This window comes from Neofelis nebulosa, chromosome 4 (assembly GCF_028018385.1).
Source record: "Neofelis nebulosa isolate mNeoNeb1 chromosome 4, mNeoNeb1.pri, whole genome shotgun sequence".
NCBI lineage: Eukaryota > Metazoa > Chordata > Mammalia > Carnivora > Felidae > Neofelis > Neofelis nebulosa.
In genome coordinates, this window is record NC_080785.1 from 12944636 (window position 1) to 12966667 (window position 22032).

A 22032-nucleotide genomic window follows, 5' to 3' on the forward strand; every position below is an offset into this window, starting at 1 on the left:
TGGAGTCTCTAGTAACTCGTGTGTGGAAGGGTAATTCTTTGTGGTAAGCCATTTCCCTGAGCACAAAAGTGCCAGAGGATTTTTGACAGCCACTGTCTTCTGGGAGCACAGGGCTCAGATAAAGTTCGATATGGCAGAGAAAATCTAGAGACTCAGGGCCCAGTCCTGACTTTGCCAATAACTTCCATGAGGACCACAGCTGCCTCATTATGAAAATGGGGGTGGGGAAAGACTTGTTACATTTATTTCACATCCTAGTGTTTGATGAGTCTCTAAGAATGGCAGAGGGACTCTTTAGAAGAAGGGAGACAGCAAGTGAGGGCAGAGAGAGAGGGGACCCAGTCACAAAGGGAGGAGGGGACAACAAAGAAAGGCTATGTCACAGAGAGGGAGGAAAAATGTCAGCAGATACATCATAACTCCTGAGATATTTGGGATCAGAGAAGAAGCACCAGGGGTTTGACTTGGTCTGCTACTTCCTCTCTTGCACCCAGATCAGAGACAGCGCCCAACCAGGCCTTATACAATTGGGGTTTGAGCCCTAGTTTCAAGACTGCTATAAGATTTTTGCTTCTCCTCCTAACCCCCAGTTAATGTTTCTCCCCAGCTGTCTTTGCCAAGGGCACTTGGACTAAGGATTGGGACATTTACAGCTTGATCCAATGCAAGATCACTGCCCGCCATGAAGCCCTGTCTTGTCTTCACTCTCCTGAGTGCAGCTGGTGAGTGGCTGGCCTGGGCCTCCTGGCGAGGGATGGGACAGTGGTCAGGAGGGTTGGGAGGGTCAGAAGGGGAAGCAGTCAGCCACAGCTGAAGAGATAGGAAGAGGCAGGCATTTCCTTCAATTAACTGTTGAAAAAAACAAAAGGAATCTCTAGCCATGTGACTTATCCCATCAGCGGGCTCTCCCATCCCCTCTGAGACCTGTGAGCAAGTTGGAATATGTCACTATTGTGCCCCCCTCTCTCCTGAGGATCGAATGTGTGATACCTTAGCCTGTCACTTTCTCTGGACAGCCATGCTTCCCTCTGCCTGGCAGATGGACTCAGAAGTGTGGGCAGGGAAGGCAGGCAGGCCAGGGGCAGTGCACTGGAGGCCCCAGGGCCCTGCCCAAAGCCTTTCCATCCCCTCACTACCAAAGGCAGGTGGTATGCAATCATTACTTCCATGCTTGGTTGGCATGTTAATTAAAAATAATGTTTTCAAAGGAATAATTCACTTTCTCTCATTTTTATAATACACCACACTACCAGTCAAGAGTTCCTGATCAGCCCATGAGTTAATGTTAATATGCTTCCTTCTCAACCAAAGACAGTGTCCCTGAAGCATATAGCTTGGGTGGCATGCGTGATTCTCTCTGATTTTTAAAAAGATGTTTAAAATAATTTGAAGTCCTTGGTATTATCTCTGAAAACCTTAGGCTGAAAAAAACTACCCTAAGTGTTGCCCCACAACCTGTTTGACTCTCTCTCTACCTGTGATTCTGTCAATTCTTTAGGAGTCATTTTGGCCAGAGAGTCTGAAGCTGATAAGCTGAACTTACCAGAAGATTTTACTATTCCTTACATGGTCTACTTGCAGTCCAGCCCAGAACCCTGTGTGGGGTCTCTCATTCACCCTGAGTGGGTACTGACAGCTGCCCACTGCCCCTTACCGTAAGTATCCCTTTGTTCTTGGGACTGGGAGGGATCTATTTAAAGAAAAGCAAGTTTTATAGGATATCCCGGCAAGTCTTAATGACATTCTAAAGGAAACAGAAGACCCAGAAAGAGAGAGGATCTCCTTCCCAATGGAAAAGTAACACCCATTTGGGTGGCTTAAGAGGAGATCAATAGGAAGGTGTCAGGAAACTCTCTCATGGAGAATAACTAATATTATATATTATATATATATATAATATATATATATATATATATATTATATATATATGCCCCCAAATATATAAAGTCAATTAATAACAAACATAAAGAAACCCGTTGATAAAAATACCCTAATAGTAGGGGTCTTTAACACCTCACTTACAGCAATGGACTGAAGCAGAAAATCACCAAGGAAACAATGGCTTTGAATGACACACTGGGCTAGATGTACTTAACAGATATATTCAAAACATTTCATCCTAAAGCAGAAGAATACAGATTCTTCTCAAGTACAAATGGAACATTCTCCAGAATAGAACACATACTGGGTCACAAATCAACCTTCAACAGGTACAAAAAGACTGAGATCATACCATGCGTATTTTCAGATAACAATGCCGTAACACTTAAAATCAACCACAGAAAAAATTTGGAAAGCCCCCAAATACATGGAGGCTAAAGAACATTCTACTAAAGAATGAATGGGTTAATCAGGAAATCAATGAAAGAATTAAAAAGTACATGGGAGCAAAAGAAAATGAAAACATGACAGCCCAAAGCCTTTGGGATGCCACAAAGGCAGCCCTAAGAGGATTACAATTGCATTCAGTACATTGCAATTCAGGCCTATCTCAAGAAGCAAGAAAGGTCCCAAATACACAACCTAACCTTACATCTAAAAGGTGCTAGAAAAGGAGCAGCAAATAAAACCTAAAGCCAGAAGAAGAAGGAAAAAAATAAAGATTAGAGCAGAAATAAATGATACAGAAACAAACAAACAAACAAACAAACAAAAAACCCCAGTAGAACAGATCAATGAAACTAAATGCTGGTTCTTTGAAAGAATAAAATTGATAAACTCCTAGCCAGATGTATCACAAAGAAAAGAGAGAGGACCCAAATAAAATAAATCATGATAAAATCATGAATGAAAGAGGAGAGATCACAACCAACATATCAAATACAAACAATTATAAGAGAATACTCTGAAAAATTATATGCCAACAAACTGGACAGTCTGGAAGAAATGGACAAATTCCTGGAAACTCATGCACAACCAAAACTGAAACAGGAAGAAATATAAAACTTAAAAAAAAATTTAATGTTTATTTATTTTTGAGAGTGAGAGAGAGACAGAGTGTGAGAGGGGGAGGGGCAGAGAGAGAGGGAGACAGAATCTGAAGCAGGCTCTAGGCTCTGAGCTGTCAGCACAGAGGCCAATGCGGGCTTTGAACTCACAGACCGTGAGATCATGACCTGAACTGAAGATGGGCACTTAACTGACTGAGCCACCCAGGTGCCCCAGAAATATAAAATTTAAACAGACCCATAACCAGCAAAGAAATTGAATCAGTAATCAAAAATCTCCCAACAAACAAGAGTCCTGGGCCAGATGGCTTCCCAGGGGAATTCTACCAGACCTTTAAAGAAGAGTTAATACCTATTCTTCTTATTGTTCCAAAAAATAGAAATGGAAGAAAAGCTTCCAAACTCATTCTATGAAGCCAACATTACACTGATTCCAAAATCAAAGACCCCACTAAAAAGGAGAATTACAGTCAATATCCCTGAGGAAGCTGGATGCAAAAATTCTCAACAAGATACTAGCAAATTGAATTCAACAGTATGTTAAAAGAATTATTCACCATGATCAAGTAGGATTTATTCCTGGGCAGCAGGGCTGGCTCAGTATTCACAAATCAATGTGATTCACCACATTAGTAAAAGAAAGGATAAGAACCATATGATCCTCTTAATAGATGCAGAAAAAGCATTTGACAAAATACAGCATCCTTTCTTGATAAAAACCCTCAAGAAAGTAGGGATAGAAGGAACATACCTCAACATCATAAAGGGCATATACAAAGACCCACAGCTAATATCATCAATATGGAAAAATTGAGAGCTTTCTCCCTAAGGTCAAGAACATGACAGAGATGTCCACTCCCAGCACTGTTCTTCAACATCTGGAAGTCCTAGCCTCAGTAATCAGACAATAAAAGGCATACAAATTGGCAAGGAAGAAGTCAAACTTTTACTCTTCGAAGATGACATGATACTCTGTGTGGAAAACTCAAAGGACTCCACCAAATAATTGCTAGAACTGATACATGAATTCAGCAAAGTCACAGGATATATAATCAACATACAGTGGGGTGCTTGGGTGGCTCAGTTCATTAAGGATCTGATTCCCAATTTTGGCGAAGGTCATGATTTCATGGTTCATAAGTTCAAGCCCCACCTGGGGCTCTGTGCTGAGTGAGGAGCCTGCTTGGGATTCTCTGTCGCCCTCTTTCTCTCAAAATAAATAAATATGTTAAAAAAAATAAAATGAAATCAACATACAGAAATCAGTTGCATTTCCATACACCAATAATGCAGTAGCAGGAGAGGAAGTCAAGGAATCTATCCCATTTACAACCGCACCAAAACCATAAGATACCCAGGAATAAACCTAAACAAAGAGGAAAGAGATCTGTATACTGAAAACTATAGAAATCTTATGAAAGAAATTGAAGAAGATACCAAGAAATGGAAAAACAGTCTATGCTCATAGATAGGAAAACAAATATTATTAAAATGTCTGAACTACCCAAAGCAATCTACACATTCAATACAATCCCTGTCAAAGTAACACCAGCATTCTTTGCAGAGCTAGAACAAATAATTCTAAAATTTGTGTAGAAAAGATCTCAAACAAGCAAAGTAATGTTGAAAAAGAAAACCAAAGTTGGAGACACCACAATTCTGGACTTCAAGCTGTATTATTAAAGTTGTAATCATTAAGACAGTATGGTACTGGCACAAAAACAGACACACAGATCAATAGAACAGAATAGAGAGCGACAAATCTATGGCCAACTAATCTTCAACAAAACAGGAAAGAATGTCAAAGGAAAAAAGACAGTCTCTTCAGCAAATGGTGCTGGGAGAACTGGACAGCAACATGCAGAAGAATAAAACTGGACCACTTTCTTATACTATACACAAAAATAAATTCAAAATGGATTAAAGACCTAAACATGAGACAGGAAACCATCAAAATTCTAAAGGAGAAAACAGGCAGCAAACTCTTTGATCTCGGCCACAGCAACTTCTTACTAAACACTCTCCAAAGGCAAGGGAAACAAAAGCAAAAATGAACTATTGGGACCTCATCAAGATAAAACCTTCTGCACAGCAAAGGAAACAATCAGCAGAACAAAAAGGCAACGACAGAATGGGAGAAGATATTTGCAAATGACATATCAGATAAAGGATTAGTATCCAAAATGTATAAAGAACTTATCAAACTCAACACCTAAAAAACAAATAATCCAGTGACGAAATGGGCAAAAGACATGAACAGACACTTTTCCAAAGAAGATATCCAGATGGCTAATAGACACATGAAAAGATGCTCAATATCACTCATCATCAGAGAAATACAAATCAAAACCACAGTGAGGTACCAAGTCACACCTGTCAGAACAGCTAAAATTAACAACTCAGGAAACAACAGATGTTGGCAAGGATGCAGGGAAAGGGGAACTCTTTTCCACTGTTGGTGGGAATGCAAACTGGTGCAGCCACTCAGAAAACACAGTATGGAGGTTACTCAAAAAATTAAAAAATAGAGCTACCCTACGAACTAGCAATTGCACTACTAGGTATTTATCCAAAGGATACAAAAATGCTGATTTGAATGGCAAGTGCACCCCAATATTTATAATGGCATTATCAACAATAACCAAATTATGGAAAGAGCTCAAATGTCCATCGACTGATGAACGGATAAAGGATATATATAGATATATGGAATATATAGATATATGGAATATATAGATATGGAATATATATAGATATGTAATATATATAGATATGTAATATATATAGATATGGAATATATATAGATATGGAATATATAGATATGGAATATAGATAGATATGGAATATATAGATATGGAATATATATAGATATGGAATATAGATATATATGGAATATATATAGATATGGAATATAGATATATATGGAATATATATTTGGATTATAGATATATGGAATATACATATATAATGGAATATATATATATATGTACGGAATATATATATATAATGGAATGTTACTTGGCGATCAAAAAGAATGAAATTTTTCCATTTGCAACAACATGGATGGAACTAGAGTGTACTATGCTAAGTGAAATAAGTCAGTCAGAGAAAGATAAATATGTGATTTCACTCCTATGTGGAATTAAAGAAACAAAAGATGAACATAGGGGAAAGGAAGGAAAAATAAAATAAGATAAAAACAGGAAGACAAACCATATCTTAAATATAGAGAACAAATGGAGTTGCTGGAAGGGGGATGGGCTAAATGGGTGATGGGCATTATAGAGGGCACATGTTGGGATGAGCACTGGGTGTTGTATGTAAGCGATGAATCACTGAATTCTACTCCTGAAACCAAATACTATAGTATATGTTAACTACCTTGATTTTAAATAAAAAGATAAAGTATTGAAAAAAACACAAAACACAAAACAAACAAAAACCCCAAACACAGATGGGATCTCTGCTCTGCACATCATAAGAAATATGAAGTAAAGACAGTTCATCCCCTCCCAAGAACTGGAGTTGGAAAACTTGATGTTCTTCTCTCAGCCAGATCTAATGCATGAATGGTTTTTGTAGGAAATGGCTCTTGTATCCGTAGCATGATTGGACTCCTGGTGTAGAAGCGCGTATGTTGGAATGTGTCCAGGGAATATAATGGAAAATGATAACTGGGCATCCTGATAGATTAAGAGTCTTGGGAATCAGTGAGAAAAGTAGGCAGCACATCATAAATATAATGACGTGGGGGCTATAGAGGGGCTGGGAGAGACCTAAGAATATCCAGAAGTGAAGGGTTCAATACACTTGCTCAAGAGCTGCTTGGGACAATGGAGTGCGGGCACATCTCTATCACCTGCCCATGCATGTTTTCCAAATCTTAATAATAATAATAATAATAATAATAATAATAAACAATACTAGACTGTACCAAGTGCACTCGAGGTGGCAGATACACCCCAGGTTTTATATACACACTGACTCTAGACTCTACAACCCCGTAAACTATTAGTACTCTTTCGCAAACCAAAGCAGGTCACTTCAGTTTTCAAGTCTGAGAGACAAAATTAAGATGATTGAGGGGGGGTCAGTTCTGGCATTTTTTGTGGTTCTGACATTCTTTGACCCTGCTCTTCTCTATCTCCTTGCCCTTTTTCTTCCAAAGTGTTAAAATCCGACTGGGAGTTTATCAACCCAGCGTCAAAAATAAGAAAGAGCAGATACGGAATTACTCACTGATTGTGCCCTCCCCTGAATTCAAAGCACAATCTCTGGAGAATGACCTGATGCTGATAAAATTGTCCAAGGCTGCTGCGCTCAACTCCCACGTGGGAACCATAGCCATATCTATGGAACCCTTAGCATTTAACGATTCCTGCTTTATCCCAACCTGGACTTGGAATGAATACAAAAACCGTAAGTGTTCGACTCTGTTCTTCATCCTGAGGAGGTTTTGGAGCTGGGGAAAATGTGGAGGGATTTACGTGAAGGGAATGGCAGCTATGAGGTAATGTTCCTGACCCTCGTGATTACTGCCAGGACTTTACCCTGCCGAGAGATAAAATCCGAAGAGGCTGATACAGGGCAGCCAATCTGATACCAATGAGTGGAGCCACAGGAACTGTGGTATCTCTAGAACATTCAAGACCAGAGTCTGGGGAACTGAATTCAAATAATGGTTGGGGGAACCAGGAGTCCTCACTCTAAAGACAGTATCAAGGCATCTTGTGGGAGGGTAGCTCACTGTCTTCTTGATGGCTGCTGACAGTCCAGCAAGCAATTCATCAAGCAGCAGCGGGAAAACAAAAACAGAACATGTGGGCAGCTGGCAGAAGATACTCCCCATCCCCCGCCGCAGACAACCACACCTATATCGATACGATTCACTCAGGTGGACCCGGATAGGTGGGGGTGGCTGAGGGAGCTGCTCCTATACACAGAAGGCAACTCTTATACCTGCTGCTTCATCCAACAGTCCCCCCTTAGAAGTGGACACCAGGGCATGCACACGGGACTTGATTATGACATACTGTTGGTGTCTCTCTGGCCCGACCTACCAATGGGAAAAACTGCCACAGCCTCTGCTTCAGGCACACATGTCTCCAGCCTCTCAGCTCTCATTGGCATGGGCAGAGGGGACCTGGTCTCTGCAGAAGCATGTCTCACCACGGGCACTTGAGGAAGAAAGTTGCTTTCTTACGCATCTGTTGAACTGTCGGTGGCCTTTACTTCATGTGGCTGCTAGTAACCCATTGGGCTCTCTGTATTGTCAAAGGATGATGGGGGCACCACTCAATATCTGAAATGAAATGATAAAGCTAAATTTATTGCTGATCACAGTGAGGAAGAACAATGCTGAGCAGACAAAGTCTCCCTGAGCAGAGCAGAGTACTGGGACTATATGCGGTTTGGGAGAAGTTTTTTGAACAGGGATTACAAGACTTTAAGAAGCTTAAGGGGGTTGATGTCTATAGAGGCATGGTTGTTGTGTGAGATTGTTGTTCACTGCTTGGCACTTTGAGGCATGTTTATTGCAGGCGGTCTGAATGGCTGACTTTAAAAAGTGACACTGATTGATCAGCTCGATGAAACTGTGTTCACTGAGGCAAATGTCATGATATTAATCAAGTTTAAACCCTGGGCTGATAGCCACAGAACACTCCTATCTTTCCTGTAAAACAAAACAAAAACAAAAACAAATTAAAAAAAAACAAATAAAAAGTGAGAACTTTGATATTCTCAGTATTTGGCAATTTCATTTTTAATTCAGAAGCAACATTCCTGGGAATCTAAATGAATATTTTTTTCTAAGCAAATTGAAGTTTACAATTTTTATCCTTGACTTTACAAGCCTTATTCAAAGTAATCGAAAAATAATTTATTACATATCATTTGAAAACAAAATAAAATCATATGAAGGTTTTATCACATAGGTTCTTCATGTCAGAATCACAGTGACAAAATAATTCTGTAAGCTCTTTGGTGCAAGGCTTCAAATATTTGTTAGGAATTCATTATTTAAAGTACTTGGTTACTTCCACCTAGCTTATTCTATGCATTTCAATTCAATTCCCATAAAAACTTAAAACTGAACATAACTCCCCTCTTTCTTGTCTGACCTGACACTTTGTGTTTTAGGACACTAGGTTGGATACACTATGAGAAAAATTCTGCTCCATAAGTGACACTAGGCTTAGTTTGAGCAATCTCTAATCAGTTTTGTTGTTTCCTTCCTCCTTGTCACTCTCTACCAGAGATTAGAATTCTTTAATACTGTGGTCAGGATCCTTGCATCCTAAGGTTAACAGCTGAGTAACAATCACTATGAGGAAGATGAGCACCATAACTTCATACACTTACAAATAATCCACTTTTAAACAATCTATTTCATTAAAAAACAGCTTCAGACACATTAAAAATAGTTTTTTCCCTTTATGATTAAATGTAAAAAATTCGATGCCAAAAATAAAGGTTTCTTAGGGACAATGGCTTTGTGTCTGACTGCTTTTATGTCATTTATAATCTTTTCATGGGTTTTGAACGGTTTCTAAACTAGGCAAGTAGAGAGGGAACTACAGATCTGACTTCTGATGTGAGGGGGACATCATGTTCTGAATCTACTGATTTGACATAGATATTGAATGAGAAACCCTAAGAAGGATTTCTCAAAATAGGGGCCGATTACAAGAGTATGTGTGATAAGCAGAGTGACTAGATGTTATTTGTCTTCCTTTTCCCCACAGTCAGCGACCCTGACATCCTGACTTGGATAAACCAATATTCTCTCCCCCTCAATGACTGCCAGAACATGGTGGGACAAATAATGGCAGCACGCATCATGTGTGTGGGACAACCTTTAAACATCTTATCTAGAACTAAGGTAACTTTCTTCAGACAGAAAGATAGCAAGGGGACTTTGAAGGTGGTTGAGGAAAATCACATGGCACTCATCCAAAAGGCCTGGAGTCCCTCTCCTCTCTCCCCCGAGATTTGGGGTTTGTCATTAGTTCCCCTTCCCTCATTTTACAATGGGAAAGACTCTGGGTAGAATCATTTGTCCCTTCTCCTCTTTCTTCCATTCAGTTTGGGCTCGAGCTTGAACCAAGAGAGGTGAGATCTAGGTGGATGTGAAGAGAGGGTTGTTACCTTTCAAAAACGAATGAGTCCCGTCCTTTAGATGCTTCTGCAACTATAATATACCACCTCTTGGGATTTATTCTTGTTCCATGAGGACAAAGCAACATTGACCTCCTATTCCTTCTCTCTGGCAGGAAGTTTCAGCTGCCCCGGCCATCTGTGATGGCAGGTTGCATGGAATCTTGTCCTCGGCCAAAGGAAGTATCACCCTGGGAAGTGAAGGGTTCTTCACAGAAGTTTATCACCATGCAAGATGGATCTTGAAAGTCATAAATAACCACTGAGGCTCTTCCATTCCCCCATCTTCAGTGCAACATCTTCATAATTTCTACACTGAATTCACAGCTCTTGATCTTTCTTGTTCTTGAACAGAGTTCAAACAGAAAACATTCAGTAAACAAAAAAAAATGACACTAAGAACTCATGCTGTGATCACTGATCTCTTGATATATAAACTGTAAGCATGATGAGAAATGTAACAACCCCCCCCAACCATTTGTTCATTCAATCAAAAATTATTGAGTTATCAGCAATTTAGTAGGCACCGCATATGAAAGTGATAAAAGAGTGACTCTCATCTCCATCAAGCAGCCGATTATTCTACCTGATGACTATTGTTACAATGGAGATAAGAAGTTTCATGAGAGCACAGAGAAAGCCATTCTGGGTGTCAGAGCCAGGGAAGGTTTCACCAAATTGACAACTTAGGGAAGACTTTTATAAAGCTGAGGGGATAGTTAAGTAGAAGTCAGAAAAGCACAAGAATGTGGCATGTTCTGGATAATATAGGTATATAAGTAATGCTGGAGGGTAGAAAATAAATTGTAGAGGAGGAGACCAGGTGTGATAAAAGATTCTTATGTAGAGATGAGCAAGGGTTAGATAGTGAAAGTCTTGACCTGTTTGGGGAAGGAATTTAGATTTTTATCTTGTTGGAATCAGAGGGGGTGTCACTAAAACCTCCATGGTAGAGAGAGCATCATCAAATTTCTGAATTTGGACTAAAGAAGCAGAGTCTCTACAGTTTACATGTATTGACTGAGTAGAAAGAGAAAGGGAAATGCCTGGAATAATGCCCAGGTTTCTGACTTGGGCAACTGGGTAGGTGGCGGTTCACAAAGATAATAGGAAGAGAATCAATGTTTTCATGTGTAAAGAATCAGGAGCATGGTCATGAGTAGGAGGGATGGCCCAAGTTATATTTGAGATCCCTGAAGGACATGGAGATGGTCATTTCTAGCAGACAGCTGGAGACAAAGATCTGGATCTCAGATGTCTAAGCAAAAACAACAGGGAGTTGTCTGTTTATGGGTGGTAGCCTCAGACTTCAGCAGAGCTCTGTGCCCTGGGAAGAGCTCTGACAGATGCTCAGCCCTCTTCTCACCCTGGCATATAGTGGGGAGAGGTATAGCATCCTAGACCTATTGACCAAGACACTTAAAAATAGAGAATTGATTGAGAGGATTCCAAGTGACCCAAAAGTAGGGTCTAGAGTGAGAGGCCATGGTGTTACATAGAGGGGAGAGGCAGTGCGATATGAGGTCATCTGCTAAAAAGGGTAATAGGAAGAGGAAGAGAGAGGGTCGGTGAGATGAGAGAGAGAATAATGCCACAAAAGGAAAAGGCTGCAGAGAGAGGAGTATGGCGTTCCATCCCACGAGAGAGGTGGCAAATCCATACATCTGTAGAGATGGCAGAGGAAGGTTGGTTCTATGCTTTTCATCCCTCACCAAGGTAAAAAAGTGAAAAAAAGGCAATAAAAGCTGGGTCACAAGTAAGACCATAGATTATCCTGACACATAAACAAAAATCAAATTCTCAAATTTGGATACTAAGGCCATTTAATTAAACGATGCTTCTTTTCCTTGTAATCCTTGGTCATTCAAACTGCAAGCCCTTCTGTTTGCCTGTCTTCTCCAGTAGCCTCATTCCTAGTTTCTCACTGCTTCCCATCTCTGAGTCACTGCCCAACACCCCCTGTCCCTTTTATTGAATCACATTTATACTGTTCCAGAGTCTTTTTTTTTAAATTTTTTTTTAACGTTTATTTATTTTTGAGACAGAGAGAGACAGAGCATGAATGGGGGAGGGTCAGAAAGAGGGAGACACAGAATCCGAAACAGGCTCCAGGCTCTGAGCTGTCAGCACAGAGCCCGACGCGGGGCTCGAACTCACGGACGGCGAGATCATGACCTGAGCTGAAGTTAGCCACTTAACCGACTGAGCCACCCAGGTGCCCCTCCAGAGTCTTTAATAAAACGCTCATCTGAGTATTTAAGTAACTCTTAAATCATGTCTTCAACACATACTGGTAATCCTGCATTTCCCATGTCACTGTCTGTACAATTCTCCATAATGGCCACCTCAAGCATTTGCCTCTCTGCTCCTGTCTTCAGTGCTTCATCTTCATTGGGTGACCTCTGGCATGGGAGTAGAGGGAGGTTGAAGCCATCAGCGATAACTTCACTCAACCTCCCACCTTCTACCCTGCAAACGTACTTAGTGCTTTTCTTCCTCGTTGTTTTCCATCCTTCCTGGAAGTGAGACCCTATTATCTATAGCTTCTATGTCCACCTGTGATATGGATTACATCTCCCCTGACTTCCTCATGGGTGTGCTGTATTGATTATCTCTACTTCTTTATATTTTTCCATTTCCCCTATCTATTGACTTCTTTCTGTCACCATGGAAGCAAGATAAAGCCTATTCCATCCAAAATATGGAGCCTAAGGATGGGCTCTCTTGATCTGCTCTCTGGTTGCCTCCTGGGTCTTCTTTGCAGGCAGTGCCTACTTGACAATTCTTGAAGGGTCCATTCTGTGGGATTCTTCTGGGTCTCTCTTCACACTCTTCTGTACATGCTCTTCTCTTTTGAGTCCTCATCTATATCTCCAGAGACTTTTCCCCCATCTCTTCATTTGCTTAACTTCTACTCATCCTTTAAGCACCAAACATCTCTTCCTCAAGGAAGTCTTCTTCTAACCTTTACATTAGGGTCCCTGCTATGTGTTTTTCTACATCCCTTTCTTTCCCCCATTGGGACATCCATGGTGGCAAATCTTGTTATATCCGTCTCCCCTATGGGTCTTCATCATCTGTGAGGGCAAGATTCCCATTTCCCTTACCACTAAATCAATAATATCTAATAAAGTGCCAGCACACCGTATACTTTGTATTGGTTTTCCACTGCTGCATAAAAACATTGCCAAAAACTGAACAGCTTAAGACAACATGTATTTTCTCACAGTTTCTACAAATCAAGAGTCCAAGTATGACTTAGCTGGGTCCTCTCCTCAGGGTCTAGTAAGGCTCTGAAGTAAGAATTTGATTTCTAAGCTTTCTCAAGTTGTTGGTAGAATTCATTTCCTTCTGGTTGTGTGACACAGGATCCTCACCTTTTGCGGGCTGTCGGCTGAAAGCTGCCCTCAGGTCCTTGAGGCAATCCTTTGTGCAGAGAGGGCATCCGTACATAGTTCTTTGACACTTAATCTTCCTCAGTGTGGCTGCTTACATCCCCAAGCCAGTGGGAAAAATCTCTCTTGTGCATGCTAGTCAGGTAGATGTGTGTGTACACACACACACACACACACACACACACACACACACACACAATGTTAGTGTTATGTATTAACATAATTATCAGAATGACATCCCATAATTTTTGCCATATTCTATTAGTTGGAAGCAATTCACACATCCCACATCTAAGAAGAGGATATTAGGGATTATGCAAGGCATGAACAGTGGGCTTAAAGTCTGTCCAAAATATTCAATAGAATTTCATCAAGTAATAAATTTATTGGATCCTTATCTCCCACACAATCAAGACTTACACAAGTCTTATATATGCAGGGCTTATACACTAAGGCTTTCCGTTATAGAATTCCTGCTTATCTCTCGACCTAGTTCTTAACACTTTCACTGTAATACATAGCTGCTGTTCCTCAAACACACCACATTGTTACATATATTCATGCTTTTACAGAAGGCTTTCCCTCTTTTTGAACTACTTTTTCTCTCCTTTTTATGCGAGACAAGTTCCTTCCCTCTTCTAAGCCCCAGGTAGAGTGTAAAATTTTGGATACTCCTTCTTTATAACAATGGAGGCTGAAGAAGTAAGTATCTAACTTGTGTTCTAAGGCAATACCTCAACCTCCATTAAGAAACAAAACAAATGAGCATAGGAAAAGAAGGAAAGAGAGCAAGGGAAACCAAGAAACAGACTCTTTAACTCTAGAGAACAAACTGATGATTACCAGAGGGGAGGTAGGCAGGGGGATGGGTGAAAAAATAGATGATTGGGATTAAGGAGGCCACTTGTGATGAGTGCCAGGTGTATGGAAGTGTTGGATCACTACATTGAACACCTGGAACTAACATTACACTGTATGTTAACTAAGTGGAATTTAAGTAAAAATTTAAAACTCTCCTACATGTTATTACGAAGATTGTTAAACATGCAACAAAGCTGAAAGAATTTCACAGTGTATACCTGTATACGCATTACCTGGATTCTACCATTGAGCAATCTATTAACATCTGGCATTGGTGTGGTATATTTGTTACAGCTGATGAACCAATATTGACACATTGTTAGTAACTAAAGTCCATAGTTTATATTAGGGCTTGCTCTTTATGTTATATAGTACTAGGGCTTTGGACAAACCCATAATGGCATGTATCCACAATTAGAGTATCATATAGAATAATTTCACTGGCCTGAAAATGCCCTGTGCTCTACCTGTTCATCCTTGCCCCCTTCTCCTCAAATTATGACAACCACTCATCTTTTTACTGTCTCTATAGATGGACTTTTTCAAAATATATAATAATTTTACACTGGCTTCTATCACTTAGTAATAAGCATTTAAGGATTCTCCATGTATTTTATCACTTGATAACTCATTGTTTTAAATCACGAAATAATATTCCAAGGCAGACGTACCACACTTTGCTTACCCATTTACTTATGTAAGGACATCTTGGTTGGTTCCAAGGTTTGGCAAGTGTGACTACAGCTGATCTAATTATTCATGTGTAAGATTTTGTGGACATAAGTTTTCATTCAGGTAATCCCGAAGAGTGTGATGGCTGGATCATGTGGTAAGATTATGTTGAGCTTTGTACAAAACCACCAAACTGTCTCCCAAAGTGGCTGTACATTTTGTATTCCACCAGCAATAAATAAACATTCTTGTTGTTTCACATCCTTGCCAACATTTGGTGTTCTGTTTTAAACTGTAGCCATTCTCTAAGGTGTGTAGTTGTTGCTTTAGTTCGTAATTCCCTAATGTATGTTGAGAATCTTTCCATATGCTATTTGCCATCTGTGTATCTTCTTTGTTGATATGGACTGAACTGTGTCCTCCCAAAATTCATCTATTGAAGCCCTAAACCCCAACATGACTGTATTTGGAGGTAGGTCCCATGAGAAGGTGGCTATCTACAAGCCAGGAATGAATTTTCTGGCACTTTGATCATGGACTTCCAGCCTCCAGAACTGTGGGAAAATACATGTCTGTTTATTAAGCCACCCAGTCTGTGGTGTTTTATCATGGCGGTCTGAGCAGACTAATGCATCTGCTTTAGTACAATGACCATTAGTCATTGTAAGGTATCTGTTCAGATATTTGGCCCACTTTTTTATTGAGCGGTCTGTTTTCTTGTTGAGTTTAAAATTTCCTTACATACTTTGGATACAAATCATTTAACAGATCATGTGTTTTGCGAATGTTTCCACATAGATAGTGGTACAGGTAGAGCTTGAGCTCTGAATACTTTATTTTGTAATTGCCTGTCTATGTACCCATAGATACCTCTTTTTGCAGGCAGAGCAGTGTTTTCACATTTAAGCAGCCTCTACAGTGAGCACGGAGCCTTGCACAAGTCAGACACCTAATATAAATTATTGGCTGGCTGGGGGGGGGGGTAAATGAGTGGATGGACAGTGACATGAAAGAAAAGGCTGATATATCTCAAGGAGGAGTTCAGTGTCAGGCAGAGGGGTCAGGCCAGCACCAGAGGGCTGGGTTTTGGCCACTGGAGACAAATGTCTGTGTCACACAACCAGGGGTTAGCATCACACAGATGGGAGGAGTCACTGTCCTGAGTATAGTTTGGAGAGGGCCATGATTGCAGAGTCTCACAAAGGCCAGAGCACAAAGGGAGGGGGCTGTGGAAACACTGTGAGCCCTGACATCTCTCAGATTAGGTATGTCTTCCCCTGAAAAGGAAAACAAAAATGCTACATTTCAAATCCATTCTCTACTGTGTCAGGGACCAAGACACCTGATCTCAGTTCTTATCTTTCTGATACCCTGACACCATCCTGACTGGTGGCCGCCTCTTCTGGAACTGAATCCTGCCACCGGAAGAATTCAGATGATATATTTGGATGATACACCCCTTCTTGCTGTGTCTTCCTTAGCCCTTTTCTGTCCCTCTTCTCCATCCTTTCCAGAGACTCTGGGCTGAAACTCATCCTTTGAAAAGGCTTTTGACCTCAATATGAAGTTTATCCTCTTCTGGGCTCTCTTGAACCTGACTGGTGAGTATCTTCCACATTCTTCTCTTTATTTGCCAAAAAGAAATCCGGGAGGAATCACGAAAGATAGATAAAGACAGAAGGCACTGCTCCAGGCTACAAGTGAAGAACGGATTCTCCCTCCCTCACCGCCACTACTATCCCCACCAGCTTTCCAACTGTGCCACTGCCCATCTGCCTCATCTCAGCTGATTGCTTGTATGCTCTTTGGGGAGACGGGGACATTGACACCCCGATACCAGACCTGCTCCCAAGGAAGACTGGCCCAACCCTGGGCCTGTCTAGAACAAGACCAATGTGTGCATGAGGGAATGAGAAGCAGAGGCAGGGGTTGAAAGCAGAGGTCCAACTAATGGACATAGAGAGCATTAGAGGGTATTTGGTCTTGTCCTGGCAGATTCCAGTTATTCAGGCAAAAACCTTAGAGGTATGCATAAAAGCTCTTTCTCTCACACCCAGCATCCAATCTATTTGGAAAAATTTCGTTGGCTCTATCTTCTAAATATATCCTAAATCCAATCACATCTCATCACCTCCACTGCCCACGATGGCCAAGCCACCATCTCCTGCCTGGATTATCACATTATTCTCCAAAAGACCTCTCTGCTTTCTACTCCTACACTTCACACTTTTCCATAAGGAAATGACTATCACTGCCTTACACAAAACCCTGATGTGGCTTAACATTCCTTCAGAAGAAAGTCCACATCCTAATGATATTCTATAAAACCCTACGTCACCATTGCAGTCTCTGTGCTTTCCTGCTCTTTTCCCCCTCACCTTCCATGCCAGCCACACCAGCCTCTGTGACGCTCCTTAAATGAGCCTTGGGACACTTGCTCCAGCTGTTTCCTCCACCTGGAACCCCAATGACCCAGATATCTGATGATCTAACTCCTCATCTTCATTTCATTGGTCATGACTCATGCTGTCCACAGGTCTAACTGACCCTGACGGCTATGTAGTATTGCAGAAGGCCCCACCACACACATGCACATCCCAGTACTACCTTTCCCTCTTTCCCTGTTGGACTATTTTTTCCGCAGCACCAATCACCATCTAACACGCTGTATCATTCACTTATGTATTGTGTTTACTGTTATTGAATGTCTCCCCTCATCAGAACGAACGAGAGCAGGGATATTTATCTGCTTTGTTCCCCATGTTGCTCCAGCACCTAAAACAGAGCCTGGCGCCTGCTAGATGCTCAGTACTTACTTGCTGAATGAATAAATTATCTCCCCCTCCTCAGATTCTGTTAGCAGCTGGTCCGTTTTTTAAATGGCACTTGTACTGTTTTGCCTTTCATTGTTGTAGGGGAAAGGGATGAGATAGATAAAAGCATTCTCAAAAAAGGTAAAAACATAAAGTTCTCTATGAGTTGATTTAACATATGTTCGCTGAATTGCAGAAAGTATTTAGAAAACCTGTATTTTAATTTGAAAAATATTTATTAACAACAAAAGGGGAAATACCCGTATCTTTTGAAAATTGATATGTTTGTATCCTTTTCTTCACGTTTTTAGAACAAAGTAAGCCAGTTTACAAATTCAGCTTACAGACAAAGGTATTAGAAGGGTAGGGGGAACATAAGCGTATTAAGTAATTTTCCTTTGTTTTTTCCCAGAGATCCCTGCAAAACTCTCAGAACTTCCTATGTTTCTCTCTCCAGTTGCCCTGGCTTTTGATCCAGATTACCTAACTGACATCACTCCTCCATACCTGGTCTACTTGAAATCTGATTACTTGCCCTGTGCTGGAGTTCTGGTTCACCCCTTATGGGTGATCACAGCTGCACACTGCAACTTACCGTAAGTAGTAAGCCCCCAACACCACTTTATGCTTTGGGGTTTCAGGTTGGGCACAGACCCAGAACCCTGCCTGGTGCCACTGCTCAGTTAAGTGGACTTAGGGAGGTCTTCTGGGGACGTCCAGTGGTAGAGAAAAAGGTCTGTGGGAAGGGGCCAATAAAGGCTCAAATGGATGGATAAATAATCTCTGTCAAGTCTTCTCTCAAACAACTACATTGTTCCAGAAAGCTTCAGGTTATATTGGGGATTACAAATCCATCAAACTATGATGAGAAAGATATACAAGTAGTTGGCTATGAGAAGATGATTCATCATCCACACTTCTCAGTCACTTCTATTGAATACGACCTGATGTTAATCAAGCTGAGAGAAAACATTGAACTCAATGACTATGTGAAACTGGTCAGCCTGCCTGAGGAACCTGCCCCTGAAGAAGCCATGTGCATGGTCTCCACGTGGGCCTACAACCTATGTGATGCCTGTGAGTGACCTCAAGATAATCTGTTCTCTCAGAGTAGGAGACGCCTCTGTTGCCTCTCTATTCTTGGCTTCTGCAACTCTTCCCAGTGAGGCTTCCTTCTGACCTCTTAATTCATTTTTTCATCTCTTTTCCCTTTCCCTGTACCTTAGTGAGGGAGTCCTTTGAGCTTCCTTTCCCACTGTCTCCTGCTACCATCTATGCTTCCAGACATGATAGAAATGGTGTTAGTGGAAAGAAGACATTTGTATCCTAGTCTTAATTTGCTGTGTGACAGGTGGTCACTTTGCCTTTGGGGCATCAGTTTTACGACTTCTAAAATGTGGCACAAACTGTAGCAGATGTTTTCAAACTATTTCAGGCAAATACAGAAACTTAAAGCCTTGATATATCATGAAATAATATTAATGTATTCAACATAAAATAAATATACAAACTGTGCCAACCCAGGCAGGGCTTCTGTATGCAAGACTGATGCAAGACTAGCTCATGAATAAGTTTATTTATGTATTTAATATTCGTCATGTGATATACACACTATAGTATGGAAAGGAGATTGACGTTGGCCAAGCTTGTCAGCTTATACCCATCCATCTACCCCAATCCTCCTTTTACAGGAGTCAAGAGGCACATATTCTCACAATGCTGCCATGGCTCCAACCTTTTTAAACTGCTCTTTGGTAAATACCTTCAGACCTTGAGGTACATTTACTTGAATATTCCAAAAAAAAAAAAAAGTAAAAATTATTTTTCCCCTAGCTTTATTGAGGCATAATTGAAAATTAAACATTGTATGTATTTAAGGCGCATAGCGTCATATTTCGATATACATATACAATGTGAAATGATGGTCCCATCACCTCACGTACTTACTTTACGTAAGTGTGTGGGGTGAGGATATTTAAGATCTACTCTCTCAGAAAGTTTTAAGTACACAGTACAATGTTATTAACTATAGCTACCAGGCTGTACATTAAATCTCTAGCACTTCTTTGTGTAATAGCTAAAAGTTTGTACCCTTTGATCAACATACCCCTATATCTTCCACCCACCAGCCTCTGGCAACCGCCATTCTATTCTCTGTTTCTGTGAGCTTGGCTTCTTTTAGATTCCATGTAGAAGTGAGATTATACAGTACTTGTCTTTCTGTGTCTGGCTTATTTCACTTAGCATTATGTCCTCGACACAGGTAGAAATTCTTTGACCTCTGAGATTCCATTTGAGTTTTGAAAATAGGCAAATGTCCCTCTGATGAGCAGTATGTTTGACTCATCCGGCTTATGCTACTTGGGCAAGAAGAGATACAACATAACCAAAAAATGCAATACATTTTGATCTGGCTTATGAAATAATTTTTTTTAGCAGATACTGACTTTTTCTGATCTGACAAATGAAAAACTAGGCTCTCTAAATTCCTTCAAACTCTAAAAAGAAGAGATGTTGTTTAAGGGTACATATTTGCAACCAGTAGTTAAAGAAGTCCTGGAGACCCAAGACATAGCATATTGAATATAGACAGCAATATCATGATATGATCAAACTTGCTAAGAGACTAGATCTTAATTATTCCACCACAAAAAAGAAATGATTATGTGACATGATAGAGGTGCTAACTATGATGGCAATCTTATTACAATATATAGATGTATCAGGGCGCCTGAGTGGCTCAGCCAGTTAAAGGTTCGACTCTTTGGCTCAGGTCATGATCTCGCAGTTAGTGAGTTCAAGCCCTGCATCAGTCTCCACACTGACAGCGCAGAGCCTGCTTGGGATTCTCTCTCTCTTCTTCTCTCCCTGCCTCTCCCCTGCTCTCTCTTGCTCTCTCTCAAAATAAATAAACTTAAAAAAAAACCACAGTATATAAATGTATCAAATCAACACATTATACACCTTAAATTTACACATTGTTACAAGTCAAATATATTTCAATAAAAAAACTTAAAAAGGAGTCAGTGATGAATTTCAACTAAAAGACAAATAAACATAAAAGCTCAAAAAATAAAATAAATCAGAATTCCATATCAAAGGATATTCTCGAAATGTTTAAAGTTCTAGAAAATTTTAAAGTGATTTATTTCATTTCATTGCAGAAATGTCTCATATTTACATGTCACTTCCAAGAATTTAATCTCTTTTATAAAGAGATCGACACTCGTATCGTGAGAAATTGTTAATCTGATCATTTCCTGCTGTCCAAATAGCCACATTTTGATTTCTCTCAGTGTTTGATCTCTTTTCCTTTCTGCCAGAAGGAATATGTTGAAAAAGAGGGCAAGGAAAAAAAGGATGTTTGTTATCTACTGACTCTTACGGAAGCTCTGTGTCTTTCTGTCCTCTAGCCAAGGATCCTGACTCACTGCAGAACGTGAACATCTCCATAATCTCCAGGCGTGAGTGCCACAATGCCTATAAAACCTACAAGATCCAGGAAGGTATGCTGTGTTTAGGCATTGTGCCAGGAAGGAGGCTGTCCTGCAAGGTAGTATGTTCTTAATGTCTTAGTTTTCCCATTTTATTTCTTTTGTGTTTTTGCCAGAAAGATAAGATAACCTAGTTTCCTTTTTTTTTTTTTCCTGGCAGGAAGTCACAGCTGCCCCAGCAGTCTGCAATGGGGTCCTTCAAGGAATATTGGCTTTTGCAGATGGATGTGTTTTGAGAGCTGATGTTGGCATCTATACCAAAATCTTTAACTACATGTCCTGGATTAGAAACACAATCAAAAACAACTGAGCTCCCATGGCAGGAATTCTGATCATGTGGCACAGCCTGTCCCTGTGTCCAGCCTCACAATTAAACCTTGAGTAGATGCCCTGGATTTCATCAGGCATGCCTGTCTCACTTCTGCCCAATGGAGTGAGTGATTTGTACATCCCTAGACTGTGACCTTACATGATAACCCTTTGTCTTCTCCATTCGATAAAAGATGGCAAACTCATTACCCCTTAGGCAGTTGAAGTTTTATCAAGTGGGGATTGTGTTCTAACAAAGGGATCATTGACCTATTGAAAAAAAAGGCCAGTCCACCATTTTGGGTGATAAATCCCTACTACTCGCACTGCATTAATGTGCACTTTTGTTGAATTGCACATAACAAAAGGAAGAAGGAAAGAT

General features: G+C 40.5%; 2 protein-coding genes across 3 annotated transcripts; both read left to right on the plus strand.

Annotated features, from left to right (window-relative positions):
* Positions 1–418: 418 nt before the first annotated feature.
* LOC131508840 (probable inactive serine protease 58) lies at positions 419–10499 on the plus strand. The gene is made up of 5 exons (XM_058724031.1): positions 419–722; positions 1499–1655; positions 7117–7367; positions 9695–9831; positions 10223–10499. The coding sequence occupies exons 1-5, from the start codon at positions 683–685 to the stop codon at positions 10370–10372; spliced, it is 735 nt and encodes a 244-aa protein (XP_058580014.1). The 5' UTR covers positions 419–682; the 3' UTR covers positions 10373–10499.
* A 5715-nt stretch (positions 10500–16214) lies between these two features.
* Positions 16215–21759, plus strand: LOC131508841 (serine protease 58-like). Of its 2 annotated transcripts, XM_058724032.1 has the most exons (6): positions 16215–16299; positions 16549–16635; positions 18305–18443; positions 18668–18924; positions 21261–21400; positions 21502–21759. In XM_058724032.1, the coding sequence occupies exons 2-6, from the start codon at positions 16596–16598 to the stop codon at positions 21649–21651; spliced, it is 726 nt and encodes a 241-aa protein (XP_058580015.1). In that variant the 5' UTR covers positions 16215–16299; positions 16549–16595; the 3' UTR covers positions 21652–21759. The 2 variants fall into 2 exon arrangements, with proteins under 2 accessions (XP_058580015.1, XP_058580016.1); XM_058724033.1 differs by having other exon boundaries at positions 16241–16635.
* The last annotated feature ends 273 nt before the right edge of the window (positions 21760–22032 follow it).